The sequence below is a fragment of the Natator depressus genome, chromosome 10 (assembly GCF_965152275.1).
Source record: "Natator depressus isolate rNatDep1 chromosome 10, rNatDep2.hap1, whole genome shotgun sequence".
NCBI classification, from domain to species: domain Eukaryota; kingdom Metazoa; phylum Chordata; order Testudines; family Cheloniidae; genus Natator; species Natator depressus.
The window spans coordinates 23,549,506-23,568,791 of NC_134243.1; the positions used below are offsets into that span (position 1 = coordinate 23,549,506).

Below are 19,286 nucleotides of genomic sequence, written 5' to 3' on the forward strand. Positions count from 1 at the left end.
AGTCCAGTTTTATACCATACCTAAACAGTTGAGTATTTCAGTCAGCAATGCTTTTAACATTTTCAGGAGTGTTTGTATTTCCAAAGGTAAAACACAGCCCCACCCTTCCTGCAACAGTACCCTTTATATCTGTACGTGGATATAAAATATATTATAAAATCAGACACAATTAGTAAAACTGTGAAAAAATAAATAAGTAACTGCAGCTGGTAAGCCACATGCCTAAGCTACCAATTCAAGCTAGATTTGATGTCTCAGCCACACCCATTCATTGGTCTGCTCACAACAAATTGTAACTCATGTGAGTAGACCCTTTGAGATCAGTGAGAACTTTTGTGACTAAAGGTCACAGTCCTCTCTACCTTTTCTGACTGTAAAACATAGCATAGTGCACCAGTGACACTACAGAACTCGATACTGGAGAGTAAACTGCTTTTTTGATTTCGACATTTTTACCTTTTATGAGTGCAGAAAAGTTTACAACTAGAAGAGCTGGTTTATTTCTCCCTGCTGCCAAATTGGCTTCATTTAAAAACAAACAAGTGCTGGTTTGTCAGGACAACAGGACAACATTTTGTCAGGACAACATTTTGGAGAACAATGGAGAGCAGAAATAAAAGGCAATTTCAAAAAGAGTAAACAGATTGTATTTTGGAAGACGTCAAAAGGCTCCAGCCTATTTATTTAGATTGTGTCCATTACTGTTTCACCTGGGCCCTTCATGTCAAACAAAAACTATCACAACACAAAAACACAAAGTCAGCCACATAAGCAAGCTTAATAAATCATAACTTCAGTTTGATTCTCTGTATCTAGCCATTTCCCCTCCAACTTATTTAAATAAGATTTTCCATCACTCACCCCGCAAGATTGAATAATTTTAGACAAAGCTGAGGGGCTTTTTTCCTTCCTTAGCAAGAATAGAACACGCTTACATGGTGGCTAGAAAGAAAAAACAAATACATTTTATATTCTTATGCCCCCTCCTAGTTCTAGATTTTATGATAGTTGTAAGGTGGTAGTAAAAATCAGAATCTGGCTACCTCCTTTGAAATATTTTCAGAGGTCAGCTGCCATAGATCTGTCCATTGAGGCTGATCTGAGTGCTCAAGAGTTTAGTAACAAGGGCAGGGTCTGACACCTCAGCACTTAGCTTACAATAGGCTTAGATAAAGACATATTAAAACTTGATGGGGGAGGAAAGAATTGGTTGTGAAAATGTGTTGGACCTGCAGTCACACTGAAAAGCACATACTGTGGGTAGTAAAAAGTTGGGGTGGAGGGGGCAGGTGTGAGACTATTTCCCCACAACATGTTACACCGCTGACCCTGGGTTACACACAGGGGGTATTTTCAGCCTTCATATCTAGGCTCTTACAGCTTTCCACATCCATTCCTGATAGTTGAACAAACAGTTAATTTTATTCTTTAATATTGGAACCTGTTTAAGAGTAAAAGTCTCAGATGATTAGTGAACTTTGACTAAAAAGTGACTGCAAAGGTGTGAGCTGGTACGATCAGCTCAAACTTGCCAAGCAAAATCTGTTTAAAGGGGGAAATATATATTTTTGTCCAGAAACAGATACATATTAGGCCTGTGCTGACAAACATGTAGAGGTGAAAAGTAAGTCACTTCATGCATTTCTCCTGAATGCTACCCTGTGGGAAAGAGCAGGGTTCTCTCGCTGGAATGAATGATTAATCTTATGATATCAGAGGAACTACTCCTGCCCTCACTGGTGTGAGCAGAACCACTGTGGTCCTGTGTGTGGGGCAGAAGGAAGGGAGTAGTTCACAGACAGGCCATGGAGGAGAACCCTGCCCTCCCAGCAAGCCATGGGGCAGTACACCATAGTAAAGTACTTCATGACAGAGCATGGGGGAAAGGGGAAGTTGGGAGCGTGGCCAGAGGGACCAAACTGAGTGACATTGCCATGCCTACAAGGGTCTGTTCAGTTTGGTGATTTGATTTGCAATGTAACATGAACTCTCCTCACACTCAGGGTATATGTACACTGCACTCTGAGGTGTGAATGCAGCCCAGGCAGACATACCAGTGCTAGCACGGCTAAAAAATAGTGTAAATGCAGCAGCATAGGCTGTACAAGCATGCCAGGGACCCTGCATACTGACCTGCACTGCTGAAGACGGAACCCCTCTGTCTATCCTGTCATTTTTAGCCATGCTAGTGCAGGTATGTTCAGGAGAGCTGCAATAACCTCTTGGATTCCAGTATAGACATAGCCTTAGGGCTAACAGGCTAAATATAGTTGTGTGGGCGTCGTGGCTCTGGCGGAGATTCGGGTTAGCCACCCCAGCTCAAGCGTAGAGGGTTGGGTGGGCTTGAGCCTTGCTCGCATGAGTCTGTCTGCTTAGGCTGAGAGGGTCACTCCCAGCTGCCATGTAGACATACTCATTGAGGGACTCTGCTAAGCCAATGTGTGAAGACAGATTGGATTGACCATCTCTCTCTCACACACGGCTGTGGCATTATTATGCAAGAAATCTGTGACTGGCATTACTGATGCTCTGCTACTGCTCAGTGGCTGGAGGGAAAATCCCTCCCTCCTGCAACCACTGCAGAGCCCATCTGTGCCAAACCAGTTTACACAGGCTTGGCACAGGGACCAGGATTTGGCCCAAGGGAATATCAATCTTCTGTATATGCAGCAGTAAAACCTTCCCTTTCTCTTACCAAGGGCTATATCGTAGGAAATACAGTGATGGACATATTTAGTAAGTTACCTAGAAGGGAAACGTTTAGGGACGTAGTATTTTCCGACAGGGGAAATGGTCTTCTTCATTAGTTTAGAACCAGAGTGAACTGGAGGTAAGAGATTCAAAATTAAAACTTTGTTAATGATTGTGAAGAACCCTTTTCCTGAGACTGAAGACAGTATACTTAACATATGTCTTTCCTAATGGTCCTACATTTTATAATCTGTCTTAAATTAGAAGATCCAAGTAAATTTCTTCAGCTCTCTACCTAAGCTTATCTCAAATTGATTGCCTCACCTGAGAAACCACAGTAATCTTACTACTTATATCTCAGATTCAACAGAATATGAAGGAAACAATTATCAAAACTCTGCCTAAGGTTACTGATGACAGAGGACTGGCTAACTAATTTTCTGAACGAGTTGTTGAGTAGCAACCTTTTCTCTAATTGTATTAACAGTACTTGTGTAACACAGATTAAAGTCTGGTTCTTAACAGTCCAGTTTGATTGCCTGAGAAATATTTTTTCAAAATTAGCAAGAGCAAAAATTCCAAAACTTTATGAAAAGAATGTCTGATTTCCAAGCATGAATGACTTTAATGACAGATGATACTAAACTGCTCAAGATAGTTAAGACCAAAGCAGACTGTGAAGAACTTCAAAAAGATCTCACAAAACTAAGTGATTGGGCAACAAAATGGCAAATGAAATTTAATGTGGATAAATGTAAAGTAATGCACACTGGAAAAAATAACCCCAACTATACAATATGATGGAGGCTAATTTAGCTACAGCTAATCAGGAGAAAGATCTTGGAGTCATTGTGGATAGTTCTCTGAAGATGTCCACGCAGTGTGCAGAGGCAGTCAAAAAAGCAAACGGGATGTTAGGAATCATTAAAAAAGGGATAGAGAATAAGACGGTACCTTACTGCCCTTATATATTGCCTTTTTGCACCTTATTGCCCTTATATAAATCCATAGTATGCCCACATCTTGAATACTGCGTACAGATGTGGTTCCCTCATCTCAAAAAAGATATACTGGCATTAGAAACGGTTCAGAGAAGGGCAACTAAAATTATTAGGGGTTTGGAACGGGTCCCATATGAGGAGAGATTAAAGACGCTAGGACTTCTCAGCTTGGAAAAGAGGAAACTAAGGGGGGATATGGTAGAGGTATATAAAATCATGAGTGGTGTGGAGAAAGTGAAGAAGGAAACGTTATTTACTTGTTCCCATAATATAAGAACTAGGGTCCACCAAATTAAATTAATAGGTAGCAGGTTTAAAACAAATAAAAGGAAGTTCTTCTTCACTGAGCGCACTGTCGACCTGTGGAACTCCTTGCCTGAGGAGGTTGTGAAGGCTAGGACTATAACAGAGTTTAAAAGAGAACTGGATAAATTCATGGAGGTTAAGTCCATCAATGGCTATTAGCCAGGATGGGTAAGGGATGGTGTCCCTAGCCCCTGTTTGTCAGAGGGTGGAGATGGATGGCAGGAGAGAGATCACCTGATCATTACCTGTTAGGTTCACTCCCTCTGGGGCACCTGGCACTGGCTGTTGGAAGACAGGATACTGGGCTGGATGGACCTTTGGTCTGACCCAGTATAGCCATTCTTATGTTCTTAATGTGTGTGTTTAGTGAACAACTGAAAAATGAAGTAAGAGTGGTACAGTTTTAAATCAACTAAATTTCTTACTTTCTTTCCACATTAACAATGCTTTTGGAGGACTACCTTTCTTACAGTTTTGTTTCAAGTAGGTTGTTTTCCTTGGTTAAAGTACTGAGATACAGGTTTTGTACCTCATTCAATATAGCTAGAATAATGTTTTCAAAATTTAACATTAGTTTGAGCTGGGGGTCATAGTCTTGAAAATGTAAAGAGTTATTATGTGGTCCGTATAAATATTTCTCCCAGTTAACTTCCCTGTTGACAAATATTTTTCCCCTGTAAAGACAAAGAATTTCTCAGCCTCATGTTAAGATACAGATGAGTCTTATTTTGTTTTTTAAATATATTATTTATAACTTGACAGTCTTTTCTAGTCTATGCAAAAAATCAGTTTCCATAACTGATCTATAAATAAAACTATTAGGATTTTGCAGGTACTTTTTGGCATTCCTACAGCTCAAAGATTGCTCTGGTATTGAACTCTGAAGATTGTTTACTGTGTTTACTTCAGCCCATTTAGTTTTATTGTGAAGCTTTGTAAAGAAAGGTTTGCAATGGTCTGTCAAGTCCACAGCACCACCCTCCACACACTCAGTGTGCCTAATCACTTGTGTAATGCTGTACATGGAGGGGAAAAATTCTTTCAGGCAGGCTCCATGTTGATCAGCTGATGCTCTAAAGTATGAAATTTGATTACCCCGTCTTAGCATGCACAACTACTGTACAAATGTTACTATTCATACTTATTCAAGCCTCTTTTCAATCCAGCTAAAATATTTGATTGCATGACCTGCTTGGCAAAGAATTCTATAGGCTGATGATACACTTTGTAGAGGAGTATTATAATTATTTGTTTTAAATGTACCTGCCTTTTACTTTCTTTATGGACCTCTGGACTCTGCCCCTGTTCCCCCCCAAATCAAAACAAATCTTAAAAAAACAGAAGACAAACAGTGACCTGGAACTAAAAACAGATCAACCAACCAATCAACCAAACCAAAACACTACCTCCAAGCAGTTATTTTGACCCTGAAAAGAGAGGAGCCAGAGACACCATGAAGTCTCCTAGGAACTTTTCTATTGCTAATTGATTTTACATAGAGGACAACATTCAGATCTTAGCAGCAGCATAAAACCTTAAGATAGATAGAGTTGAAAAGATGTTGGGCCAAATTCATCCAGCTTTGATTGGATCAATTTAAATTCTGAGTTATATCAGGGATGAATTCAGTCAAAGATTATTACATATAATCATTAAACCTTGAAATACTGTGCTCCCGTGTCATAACACTTATAGTGAAGTCAACCGTAATTACACTAATCACTCAGGGAAATGAAATAACTAGCAAGAAATTACTTACACATGAAATATGTACAACCAAAACATTAGATCAGACCATGAAACAAACAGAGGAAATTACAAAACACTGCGGCACAATGCAGCAGCTACTTTGTTATTACCTGATTGTACCTTAGTGTATTCAGCTCCTAGGCACTTAGCAAAAACCACAGAAGCAAGGACATTCACAGCTGGGGACTGAGTATAATATTTTAAGAATATGTTGTGTGTAAGGTTATTTTGATCACACCATGAAGCATGAGTGAGATTTCAGCAGCTCTTGTTCCCAGTAATATTGATCCAGCCAGTCACAGCCACAGCCTTGGTGAGGTGGAAGTGAACAGCAGTTTATATAAACCCTCAGGAATGCCACAGCACAAAATTCTGCTTATTTTCTGTAAGTGAAGGGTGTATGATGGGCGGCTGCTGAAGCCAATCTCTGGTTAGACTCTTTCTGGAACACACAATTCAGGATTTATTGTTTTTTTCCTCCTGCCTTTGGAGGTCCTCCAGAAATGACGTGGACTGGTGCAACACTATCTGGTGATTCTCCCCACCAATCCGGTTATGCATTTTAGATTATTTGAATGATTTAATCCAATGTGTAGCCAGCATGCGTAATCAAAGGCTATTTGTATAGAGCTTCTGCCATGCGTTGGAGGTGATTACCCTTGGGCATTTTTGTGTGTGTGTTCTAGATGACGGTGTTTAAAAAAAAAGAGAGGCCTTAGCCAGGAACATGGAATAAGCCTAAACCATATCTATTAGAAACATAAGCAGTCAAAGTTTAAAGATGGCTGCATGTCTTAAGTTTGTACTGTGAGTTCACAGGCAGGTTCAAATAATATTTTTTCAGTGACTGAACAGGGAGGGAGTTCTTTGCCCAGCGGCAGTAATCAGTTTCCTTGACTGTGCATAAGATGCTTTCAGAATATTCTCACCTGTGTGAGCAATACATCTGAGCATTTACTGAAGCCATATGGTATAAGGAGTGATTTGTAGTTATTGCTTTTAGTGCTAATTCAAAGGGGAATTATAGTTGAACACATAAAACTGTGAAAAAATGGAAGCGATTTACTTGTATAATTAAACTCTCAAAACTCCTTGAGCGTTTCTAGCGATGACTGCTCTATAAAGGCAGCCACAATAAAAAGAAACGCTTCCCAAGTAGAGTCACATCTTACCCTTCTCAAATTTTAAAAGTTTGCTTACTGAAAGAATGCAGATTGCACAAGCCCCATGTAGCTTGAGTGTAGTCTAAGCATGAAAAATGATTTTCCTGTACTTGTTACTTTATATTACTTGAAGGGAAAAACAAACATGCATTCATTCAATTTCCTATAAGAGAACAAGATAATCCCATGGCTTCCATGTTATGAAGGGAGCAAATGCAGTTCATTGCCTATACAGGATGCTGTGTGGCCTGTGCAGATGTGATTATGCAGTATGTTTGATTCGCCCTATAGCTGTCACTCACAGCACCTCCAGTCCAACAATGTGACTCTAGAGAAAAGTATTAATTATGGGGTCCTTGCTGCCGGGCAGAGAGATGGAAGAACAGCTGTAGCAGCCGTGTGCTTCTATCAAAAACTGTACAGAACTTGGAGGGAGGAGTACAGTTTGCAGGAGGTCCCAGGAAGTCAGCCTGTGTGCACATGGTTAGAACGTTAGCTGCAGTTGCAGCATCTCTGTAGCTTATTTAGTAAAGAACCATTTTGGTTTTACAAGCATGTGTAAGCGGGGGAATAGTCCTGCTATTGTGGGGAACTTTCCTGGCTTCTGCACTACCCCGGTGAAGTGGGCTAGCGAAAGGATCTGAGTCCTCACTCCCATGCCCTTTACCCAGTGGCCTCCCTGCCCTTGAGGACTCCCCTTTCACGCTCCTGTCTGGCAGAGTCCTCGTAACCCCAACAAGGTTGGGCCCAGGATTCCTGGGGGGCTCGATCCCCAACCCTGCTGTGGTCACCTAGGACAGGGGCTAGGGTGTCCCCACTCCGAGGTACTCTCTCTGCACTGGGCACTTCTCTGACCCACTGACCATTACATACAAGTTAAAGCAAATGCAAATTATTTAATCAACAATTAATTTTAAAAAGAATAAGGAAAAATGGGAAAGGTTAAAGGAAACACATCAACCCGCTCTGTGGCAGGGAACATCACAAACAGTGTCTCTGGAATGTCCGGGCAGTTCACAGTCTGTTCCTTGTAAGTCCCAGGCCTCCTTCTCAGGCCCTGGCTGTGCTGTAGGGGATGCTGTGGGTTGGACACTTGCTCTGGTGGTGGCCACACGCTCTCAGGCTCTAAGTGGTAGGACCCTTCTTCCCAGTGTCACCCCAGCCCTGTCGGGGTTACGATCCAAGCCTGGCCTGCAGAGCCTCTTGGCTGAGGCGTCTCCCTGTGCTGGGCCCGCAGCCCAGGGGCCCCCTCGCTCTCCCCAGCTGCTTACCACACCCAGCTCTGGACTGCTCCAGCCCCAGCTCCACCACTCTGTCTCTGCACTGCTGCTGCTGCTCTGCCTCCACATCCTTGGGCTGCTTCTTTGGCTCCTCTGCCTCTGGTTGCTGCAGCTCTGCTCCCAGGACAGGTCTGCTCTGCAGGCTGCTTCTGTGACTCTGCTCCCAGCGCTGACCTGCTTCCTGGGCTGCTTTTCTGGCCCCTCTGGCTCTGGTTGCTGCAGCTTTGCTCCCAGGGCAAGTCTGCTCTCTCTGGGCTGTTCCTCTAGCTTTGGGGCTGCAGCTCTGCTCCCAGGACAGGGTCTGCTCTCTCTGGATCTGGCACAGCTCTGCTGCCCAGCTCAGCTTGGGTCCCTGCTTTCTCCTTAGCTCGGCCCCACTCCGTCTGACCCAAGCAAATCCAGCTCACACGGAGGACGGGACCTCCCTGGCCTCCTGACTCTCTGATTAGCCTGCCCACCCTGTCATTCAGGCCGACCTGGAGCATTGGCCTCTCCCCATTGTACCTGGGGGCTGTCAGTCTCAGGGTCCTAATTCCCCATCGACCCTTTCCCCTTTTTAGTACTGGGAGCTAGCAACTAAAATCCCCCCACTGAATGTTAGTAAGGGGACCAGAGTCCCCTTACACATGGAATCATCTCTTGTTATTACCCAGAACATGGTACATAAAACAAAAACCACCATAACTAACCTAGATACTACCCTAAGTAGGGCCCTACCAAATGTACGGCTGTGAAAACTGCGTCACGGACCATGAAGTTTGGTCTCCACCATGAAATCTGGTCTTTTGTATACTTTTACTCTATACTATACAGATGTCACAGGGGAGACCAGCATTTCTCAAACTGGGGATCCCGACCTAAATGGAGGTTGCGGGGCCAGGGTGTTACAACATTATTGTAGGGGGGGCCAGAGTATTGCCACCCTTACTTCTGCACTGCCTTCAAAGCTGGGTGGCTGGAGAGGGAGGCTGCTGAACGAGAGCCCCGCTCTGAAGGCAACAGCCCAGGACTAAGGGTAGCAATACTATACCATGCCATCCTTGTTTCTGCACTGCTCCTGGGGCAGTGCTGCGTTCCGACCTGGACTCCCAGCCAGTAGCTGCCGCTGTCTGGCTGCCCAGCGGTGAAGCCAGTGCCACCAACAGCAGCAGTGCAGAAGTAAGGGTGGCAATACCCCAAACCCCCTACAACAACCTGGCAACTCCCTACGCCCCCATTACCTTCTTTTGGGTCAGGGCCCCTACAGTTACAACTCCTTGAAATTTCAGATTTAAATATCTTAAATCATGATATTTAGGATTTTTAAAATCCTATGACCGTGAAATTGACCAAAACGCAACATGAATTTGGTAGGGCCCTACCCATAAGATAATACTATCAAGCTTCAGAATTACATCGCCTTCCATGGCTTCCAGCTGATGTTGGAAGCCAATAGGAAATATGGCTGTGATCCAAGTGATATGGCCCCTCCTGTCTTGATGGGACCTTGGGCTCTGGGTATCACAGTGCTTCTTAACCTTTTTTCATTTGCGGACCGCTACAACATTTGGAGGTGTGGACCCCTTTGGATATATTAGACAATCTGTGGACCTCCAGGAGTCTGTGGACCACAGGCTGAGAACCACTGGTGTGTAGGAAACTTCCTGCCTCCTTCCACCACCACCAGGACATTCAGGGTGAGAAGTGGAGTGTAAGAATACTAATACAAATAAAAACAGCTTTTCAAGAGTCACAAGTTTGACGCATACCAACACACACTCAGGACTGAAAATGTTAGCACTTGCACGCAAAGGTGTCAGAGTTCAACGTCTGCTGGTGTGTTTGTATATGCATTGTGAGCACATGTGAACGTGCAACTGCTCCTGCACACACATGGAAGTAGGGTAGAAAATGGGGCCAGAGTGAGCATCTGGCCCTAATGTTCTCTTCGCTCACTGAAGGTGAAATTGAAGACAATGGGCTTTTCCCAGGAGACTAAGAACACAGTTGTGGGATGGAGTCTGTCAAGCTTAGACATTTGTAAAACACGCACTGCCATATATTGGATCTACTCATAGTAGCATTGCCCACAGTAGATAATAGTGGGCTCTGCTCTGTCCCTTTCACATCATAAAAAGCTCTGTGCTTTTAATAGAATATTTCCCTCAAGCTGGAGGAGAGGGGGCAGGACACAGTCACTATTACAGCCTATAGGTTACAGTAGTGGCAATGCTTTGTTATCTGAGACTGTGGCCAGTGGAACTGCACTGTTCACATTTGGGCATATCCCCACCACTTCCCTGCTCCTTCCCATCTTCCATGGGCTCACTCAGACTAAGTCACCGCAGTGGACAAGGGGCTGCTGAGTCCCCCTGCTTCCTTTCCCTCACAAATACATTTCAAACTGCCTCTCCCCTCCGGGGAGCTGTTTTTACGTAATCAGGGTGCGGTGCCTAGTCTACTCTGGGCTGCTTCAATTGCTTAGTAAAGCAGGCAGGAACCACTTGCTGAGCTAGCCTGAACCATCCCATCCACCTGCTCGTGAGACAAACAAGGAAAGGGCTGGTAGGTGCTATTGTGGCATGCCTCGCTCAGGGTCAAGCTGAGAATGCACAAGTCCTAGATTCCATTTTAAGCAGAAACCCAGGACCCACCCAGGGATAAAGAATTAGTTATGAATACATTTTTGCCTGATATTTTATGTGCTGAGGAGACTTGAGCCAGATTTTTTATTTGCATTACACACCTTTTTTTTTTCAAAAATATTTTGAATGAATTGTAGTACTCACGAAAGTGAGATTAATATGTTGGACCAACATCACCCCAAGCGTAGCACTGCTGGAGGCAAAGGAATTACACCCTAGTGAATTTGGCCCACTGGCACACAACCAGGCATAGCAGGCAAAGAGCTACTGTAGAGACAGAAGCCGCAATACAAACACAGGAAAGGAGGACCCTGATAAGCAATGGCTGACCTCTAGAAGTAGTGTGTGTTTCTTTCCCTCAGATTCCTGTTACACCCATGCAGGCTGAAGTAATATTTTGGTTTGCATTAAAGGTAAATAGTGATTTTAGTAGCCTGAGCGAGGTATAGTACTAAGAGGCTCTGTAAGATCTCACCCACAAACATCTGCTAAACCACTGGCAACATAGCTAGAAACTGGATCTTCTGTCAGGGTAGAAGGAGGGAGAGCTCTTTGTAATATTAAAAACAACCCTAGCAGCACTGAGCACAGCTACAAATGGCTAAGGAGATTTTGCTGGCATTGGAAACTACTCAAGTTCTACCTTTTGAATAACAACAATAGATCAGAAAAAAAAAAACTTTTGGACCTACTGCGTTTGCTACACGGGAAGAACAAGGATGTGGATTTTGTGCAGAATGAATCACCATCCACTTAGCTTCATTAGGTCTTTTGCTCTGATTTCTATCCTGAGGGGGTAAAATAAGCTATATGTAGCTGGTAGCACAGTATGTACAATATCTGTATATATAACAATACAATCTTATCACTATGTTTTTCTTCTGTGGAATAGGTGGCTACAAAACTCATACTGTTAGTGGTGTAAGTATATACAAGGTTACTTATATGGTGATTACTGAATTACAAAAGGAAATGCTAAAATGAGCAGGAGAGGTGCGCTACTCTTAGCTTCACTTCCTTTCAATACAATTTGCATTCTAGTCATAGAATCAGACTGTTTTGCTATAGGGAAAATCCTGCAATACTTTGCAAATGGACAAAGCCTCCTTAGGGATCAAAGTCTCTGGGCAGCCGCCTGCCATCCTGACAACAGCTATCCGTCCACATAGATCAGTTCTTGTCAGTTCCCAAACTTGTACCAGTTTAAACTAGATCAGTTTAAAGAACAAACCTTCAGTGATAATGACTCTTAAGCCAGTCAAACTGAAATAAGTAGCCACACATGGGTTGCACTGATGTATTGACGTCAGTTTCTAAACTATACAGCTAATCAATACAACTCATGTGTAGGTAAGGCCTATGTGGCTTATTTTATTTTAGTTTGACCTGGCTTTGTCTGCTCTAAATAGAAAAGTCTAAAAAAGTTCAGTTTAACTGAAGGGTGTTTAAAATCCATTTGATTAAACTCATGCAAATCTCTGAGTGGCCACAGCAGTTTATATAACTTATTTTGGTCTGTACCCAACCTGCATAAGCCAGCTGTAAAAGAGATATAGATGTCCAGGCAGGGGTTTGCACTGGTTTAACTGAACTAGTTTTTAAACAGACTTCAAGTTAAACTGGTGGAACTGTTGTGTGATGACAAGCCCGAGAAAAGGTAGGAGTTCTCAGAAACTTAGGGAGCTCTATCTGCATTGAAAATGTCCTTTACATCCCCAAAACATGCCTACTACCTCAGGAGAAATCCAGGCATTTTTTTCAGGGTTATCCAAGTCCTTATCAGCATCACCATTTCCAAAGGTTATGAATGTGCTAAAACTACCAGCCTTATTTTGTTCATCTCATGCTTTCAGATAATGGATAGCACGGAGTGGCAACTGTCGGATACCAGGCAGAGTGCCCCTCTGGCCACATCTGGTCTCTCCAAGCACACACTCCCCCCTAGGTCTCAGGCCGTCACCAGTCATGGGATGGAATCATATGATTCTCCCTTTGTAGTCCCTGGTGTAACAACCATGACCACCCAAGCAGGTCTGAGGTTTCTTGAAGCTAACAGTTTCAAACTGAGAAAATTTAAAGTGACAGAATACCAGTGCAGTTATAGGTTAGTGATTTTTATAATGGGGATTCTTCTCAGGTAAGTGTCCTCATTTAAAGACTGGATGTATAAATAATTGGCTTTGTATCAGTTCCCCATCTAATGTAATCTAAAGAGAACAAGATCAGATAAGCAGTACCCATGGCCATGTGGATTAATTTAGAGTGTAAAATTGGGCTAAGGGTTGCAAAAATCACTCACGCTTGGCAGTCTCAGCCAAGGAGAGGCAAGGAGTTTAAATGGGCACCCAAGTTTACATATCCTCCCACCCCTAAAGACTGTCAGCTCCAGGTCCAGGGTGAGGCAACCTGAAGAAGATTGTACTGTCAATGCATGTGCTATACCGGTTTTGTGAATAAAAAGGACTTCAATTACTAGTCACATTGATGCCTCAATATAGATTATAAAAGTGTCAAGTAATGGGTTGATCACACTGGCTATGAAGAGTTAGGATCAGTGAAATTAATGCACCATCATGCAATGGATGGAACGTGTTACCTTATCGATATTGAATCTGCCACTGTACGGGCAAGCCAAAACTTTGACTTTTCCCGGGTGTTTTTCTTATTTTTATTATAGTTTAAATCAGAGAGCCTACAGGCTCTAGGGCATGAAGGATACTGTTATTGCAGGCGATCAAGCTACTTTACAGTTTAAAATTATGCTGCTCTAACTGCACTGGCATCTCCCCTTTGGGGCTACTTCCATTTTAAAAAGGTTGGCTTTACACACAAGCTGCTTTTATTTTTGCTCTGCTCAGAGAGGAGTTTTTGAAAACTTCTGAATTCAGCTCCAGTGTGAAAGATTGAATGTGATTCATATGTTCTTGCACAAGGCATTGCTGAAACATTTGGAGTATGCAGTGGTTTTCAAGGGGCCAAACTGGGTCACTGTGCTAAGATTTTTGACACCATGACACAGGTAGAAATAAGGAAATCAGTGTAAGTTTGGAATGAAAATGGCAGCTTATCCATGTCTATGAGCACCTGTGCAACACGTCCACTGCTCAAGCTGCATCTTTTTGATGTGGGAGCAAATTGGAGAATGGAGCAAAAGGGAAATAAATTCCTGTAAATCTATAACCCCATTACTCTAACAAAGTCCTCTTTGAAACTGGCTTTAGACAGTATGACATTGTTAGAAATTGTTTCCCAGAAAAGCTCTGTGTTTTACTTCTGCACATTCAGGAGAGGGGTCAGGATCTAGTCAAAGGAACTTACACTCCATTTTGTTTACAAAACTCGCAGTCTGCAATTGGAAAGACATGGCTCGTTTTCAAGTAGACTTACCAGAGTGCTCTGGTGTTGCAGGAAATGACTGCAAATAAGTGATATAGCTTTCTGAGATGCAATTATAGGGGCCTCCGCTTGACTATTCTGTGTGTGTTTGTTCTCATGTGTCCCTCAGAGGAAGGGACAGACACTATCTTCAGTACTAAACCAACACAATATGGAACAAAGATACTTGGTTGCCTTAATTTAGGAGATTTATTATGGATTAACAACAAAGTGATGTCAGAAACTAGCCAGTTTTAATGAGAAGTTACACATTTTAAAAAGAAAACCAGAGTCTGAGAACCCTGAATAGTTCACTAGCCTTGTCATTTCCAGCAGCAACTTCTGCTATGGTAGAGGAGATCAGTTTCAAAGAGGAATCTGTGGAGTCCAACTCCCAGGCCTATAGACCTCATGTTGCTGAGGGGCTTCTGTCCTGCTGATGGCCTGGGGTTGAGACCGTGCACATTCCATGATCATACTGACTTTTCAAAGGTTTATAGTTGGTCCTGTAATCAGTGAGGCAATGTGACGTCAGAGCTAGGATAAACAAGGACAAAACAGAACCCAACATTCTATTTAACAGCTATTGAACATTTTTATCAATGACCTGGAAGAAAACAAAATAATCCCTGGTAAAGTTTGCAGATGACACAAAAATTTACCACCAGAGAGGTAAATAATGAAGAGGTCAGTTCGCTGATATGCAAGCCGGGCACAAGCAAGCAATATGCATTTTAATATGGCTAAATGCTAATGTATACATCTAGGAACAAAGAATGTAGGGCATACTTACAGGATGGGGGACTCTATCTTGGGAAGCAGTGACTCTGAAAAAGATTTGGGTTGGGGGGTCATAGTGGATAATCAGCTGCACTTGAGCTCCCGGTGCAGTGTTGTGACCAAAAGGGCTAGTGCAATCCTTCAGATACATAAGAAGGGGAATTTTGAGTAGTAGAGAGGTTATTTTACCTTTGTATTTGGCACTGGTGCATGTGCTGCTGGAATATGGTGTCTGGTTTTGGTGTTGACAGTTCAAGAAGGATGTTGACAATTGGAGAGGGTTCAGAGAAGAGCCACGAGAATGTTTAAAGGATTAGAAAACATGCCTTATAATGACTGACTATCTACTTAACTTAACAAAGAGAAGGTTAACGGATGACTTGATTACAGTCTATAGGTACCTACATGGGCAGAAGATGATAATGGGCTTTTCAATCTAGCAGAGAAAGGCATGCCATGATGGAAGTTGAAGTGAGACAAATTCAGACCAGAAATCAGGCATACATTTTTTATTGGCGAGGATATTTAAACATTGGAACAATGTTCTCAGACAGCATGTTTCTAGGTTCCTATGAGCACATTCTCCTCTTGCTCTGGGCTCAGAGCTCCTGTTAATGGTGATCTTTACACAGAAAAGGGAAAAACTTACTTGCATAGGGATTCCTATCTTCTGTTCATTATCCCTTTGAGAACAGTGGAAAATATTCTCCTTAGCTAATGGAAGCTGCTGTCCATATGTTGGGCTAATTTTGCTGCTCATATATAGCTCAACACAAATGCTTACATATAAACTGAAGTAGGGAAAGGTAATAGTGTAGAATTCCAATGAAGTATATGGCGAGGCCTATAAAAATGCTCTGTTTTATTCAGACACTTCAAGAAATCTTCCAGACAGAAAATACAATCATGTTGCTGGAGAGAGCTATAATGGCAAAGGAGTGCCCACTGAAAGTAGCTCAGACCCGCCTGGAGGGAAGAACAAGACGACCCAATGTAGAACTTTGCCGTGACATACCTCAATTTAAGTAAGTGCATGCCCTGGTTCACCCATCTGTCAGATGGTAGTTCTAGGGAAGAATTTCAGATGGATTAACTCTGAGCTATTTCAATGAATGCACAGCCCACAAAGAGAGAAGTCACACAATACTTAAAGATTAGAATGATATTGGTTACTTGATAATAATGAATTAAAATTGTAAGACCTGGAAGAAAGAGGTATAAATCCAGACCAAGTATGTCCAAATTCAAACCACGAGCCCAAACTTGAGATTCTGAGCATGTGCAATTCCCACTGAAGTCCTCCTACCTTCAGTATGTTGCAGGTGGCTGGCATCTCTTGGGATTCAGTCCTATATTTGATTTCTGATTATTGAACTGTTTTGCAAGCCTATTCAATAGGTAATAGTAGGTTTTCTCTTCAAAAATTGCTTAATTTAAAAACGTTAAGTGCTTTGGCTCTAGAATTGGCTATTACCTCAGCAACAGTTTCCTTTCTGCAGCTTCTGTCATATGAAACAAATTACACTTTTATTACATGTACAGATAAGCTGCAGTCTCATAGTATCTGCCACTGTTCTGTATTTCGCCCTACAAGAAAAGCAGGTGAGCATACATATTCACTTCTAGCTCAAATCGTGCCTTTACTCTGAGGCCTTGGGTGGTTGCCAAGATAGCCCACAGCTATGATACCGATCTGCCATTTACCGTACCTAGATGATAGGGTCTTACTGCCTGTGCTTGCTCTTCCCCAAGCTACTCTCCTGAAGGTCCCTTTCATCTCTCTTCAACTTATTGTGCCTTTTTTCTTTGCTGCTTCCTTGTACTTGAAACCTTTTGATCTTCTGTAGCATTGAACCACCACTTTCTCCTTTAAATGATTCCATAAACACACACCTTCAAAGTTTGCTGATGAAAGTCCACTAGAGAAAAATATTTATCAACCCTCCCTCTGCCTCCCAAAACCCTGCATCACTGAGACTGACCTCCAACTGGGCTTTGTGTATCTGAACTTCATGGGTTGCCTGAATTCGAACGTAAGGTCTGTGGAGAGGGGGCCACTTCATCCTTTGGGCTCTCCACTGCATCAGGCATGCAGTTGATGCTCCAGAATTACAACTGTGGTTCCTGAGTCAACAAAGCGTTCAAGCCCTATTGAAGTCAATGGGATATAAGCATGTGGTTAGCTGCTTTGCTGAATCGGGGCCAGACTGTGACAAATGTGCAAACTTCAGAGGACAAAATTCAGATGGGAGTCGAAGCCAGATTGTTTCAAAGCCCCATCAACTGGGTCATAGATTAAGAGCTTCACAATATTTGGTTTTCCAGACCCAGCTAAAGCAATTTATGCCTGGTCTATACACAGATTTAGTACCAGTACAATTATTTTAACTAAGAGTGTGGATTTAAAAAAAAAATACTCATACCTATACTATGCCTAGTGGATGCAATTATGGTATGAAGGAGCCTTATTACAGCATAGCTTTATTCCACTTCCGAATGACGCAGTCATGTGCATATTGATGCCAATTCTCATGCTCTTAGATTGTGTTTGGAGACATCAGAGATCGAGGAGTTGACCATCCATACGATACTCAATCTCAATTCCATCAGGAAGGTGGTCATGGATGAGAATCAGGACCGCGGCACGGTCAATGGAGAAGGGTGTTGGAGCAATGACACAGCCCTGCTTGACACCAGGGCGAATGATGAATGGTTCAGTCTCTGAGCCATTGCACAGAATGGTGGCAGTCATCCCATCATGGAGTAGTCTGATGATGGAAATGAATTTCTGTGGACAGCCAAACTACACAGCACCTTCCATAGGGCATCACGATTGACAGAATCAAAGGCCTTGGTTAGATCGATGAATGTCATGAACAGTTCCTGGTGTTGCTCTTTACACTTCTCCTGAATCTGTCGTGCCATGAAGATCACGTCAGTTATGCCTTGGGATGGCCTGAAGCCACACTGTGATTCGGGGAGGAGTTCCTTGGCAAGGGGGAGAAGACGGTTTAGTAGGATCTGAGCAAAGATCTTCCTTGCAATGGAGAGGAGGGCAATACCTCTGTAGTTCCCACACAAAGATTTGTCCCCTTTCTTGAATATTATAACAAAGTCAGGTGGAATTTCTTTGCAGGTCCAGATTTTGTTGAGGTGCTGGCAAAGTTTGTGCTGGAGCATTGTTCCACCAGCTCTAAAAACCTCAGCTGGGATGCTGTCTGGGCCTGGTGTCTTGTGATTTTTTTGTCTGGGTGATGGCACACGGGACTTCCTCAGAATATGGGGGATCAGCAAGGTGTTCCATTGCTGAGCAGCGTGGAATAGACTTGATGGTGTCTTCAGAGACCATGGATTCGCGATTTAGTAGGCTCTCAAAGTGTTCCTTCCAGCGTTGTTTAATGGCCGCATTGTCATTGAGGAGGGTGGAGCCATCCTGCGAATGTAAGGGGATTGGGTCTTTGGAGCTTGAAAGAAGCTTCTCAAGTCATCCTGATCTATGAAACCCTGGAACTCAGAGGCCTTCTCTTGCTACCACTTATTTTTGATGTCCCGTAGCCTCTTTTGGACTTTGGCTTTGAGCACGTGATAAGTCTCACATTTTCGATGGTTAGAGGAATCATTTTACCAGTTACAGATTGCAGTTCTAAACCCTTTTTGCAGATGGCTATCACAGCCTGGGTCTCTCTCTCAACATCGGGAAAACCAAGGTACCCTACCAGCCCCCACCTAGACAAACTACTCTTACATGTACGCTACAAATCATCATCAGCAGAGAACCCCTGGAGTAGATGTGGACCATTTTCCATATCCTGGCAGCCACCTCTCCCAGACAGCCACCACTGACACGGAAATTGAATACAGGCTCTGCCGTGCCAGCACATTTTTTGGAAGACTACTTAAATGAGTCTTCAATGATAGGGATCCGCAAACAGTCACCGAGAGCTTGGTTTACAAGGCAGTTTCATCCCCACCTTTCTCTATGGGTGTGGGACCTGGGTAACCTACAGATGACAACTCAAGTGGCTGGAGTGGTTCCAGCAGCGCTGCCTCAGGAGGATTCTCAGGATCATCTGGGAAGACCGACACACTAACATCAGCATTCTCTCTGCAGCTAACATCACCAGTATAGAAGTGCAGGTCATGAAACACCATCTCCGCTGGGCTGGCCACTGTGTACATATGCCTGACACTCGCCCCCCGAAGCAAGTACTCTTCTCTCAATTAAGTCAGGGAAGAAGGGCTCGCAGAGGGCAGTGGAAGCACTTCAAAGAAATACTGAAAATACATCTGAAACGGGACCAACCCAACAAACTGGGA

At 43.1% G+C, this 19,286-nt stretch overlaps 1 protein-coding gene across 1 annotated transcript in view; it reads left to right on the forward strand.

Annotated features, from left to right (window-relative positions):
- Window positions 1-19,286, forward strand: part of TEKT5 (tektin 5) — a 57,735-nt gene that overhangs the window by 30,816 nt on the left and 7,633 nt on the right. Inside the window, exon 6 of the mRNA XM_074964641.1 lies at window positions 15,840-15,994. Coding sequence (XP_074820742.1) covers window positions 15,840-15,994 — 155 coding nt within the window. The remainder of the gene's footprint in view (window positions 1-15,839; window positions 15,995-19,286) is intronic.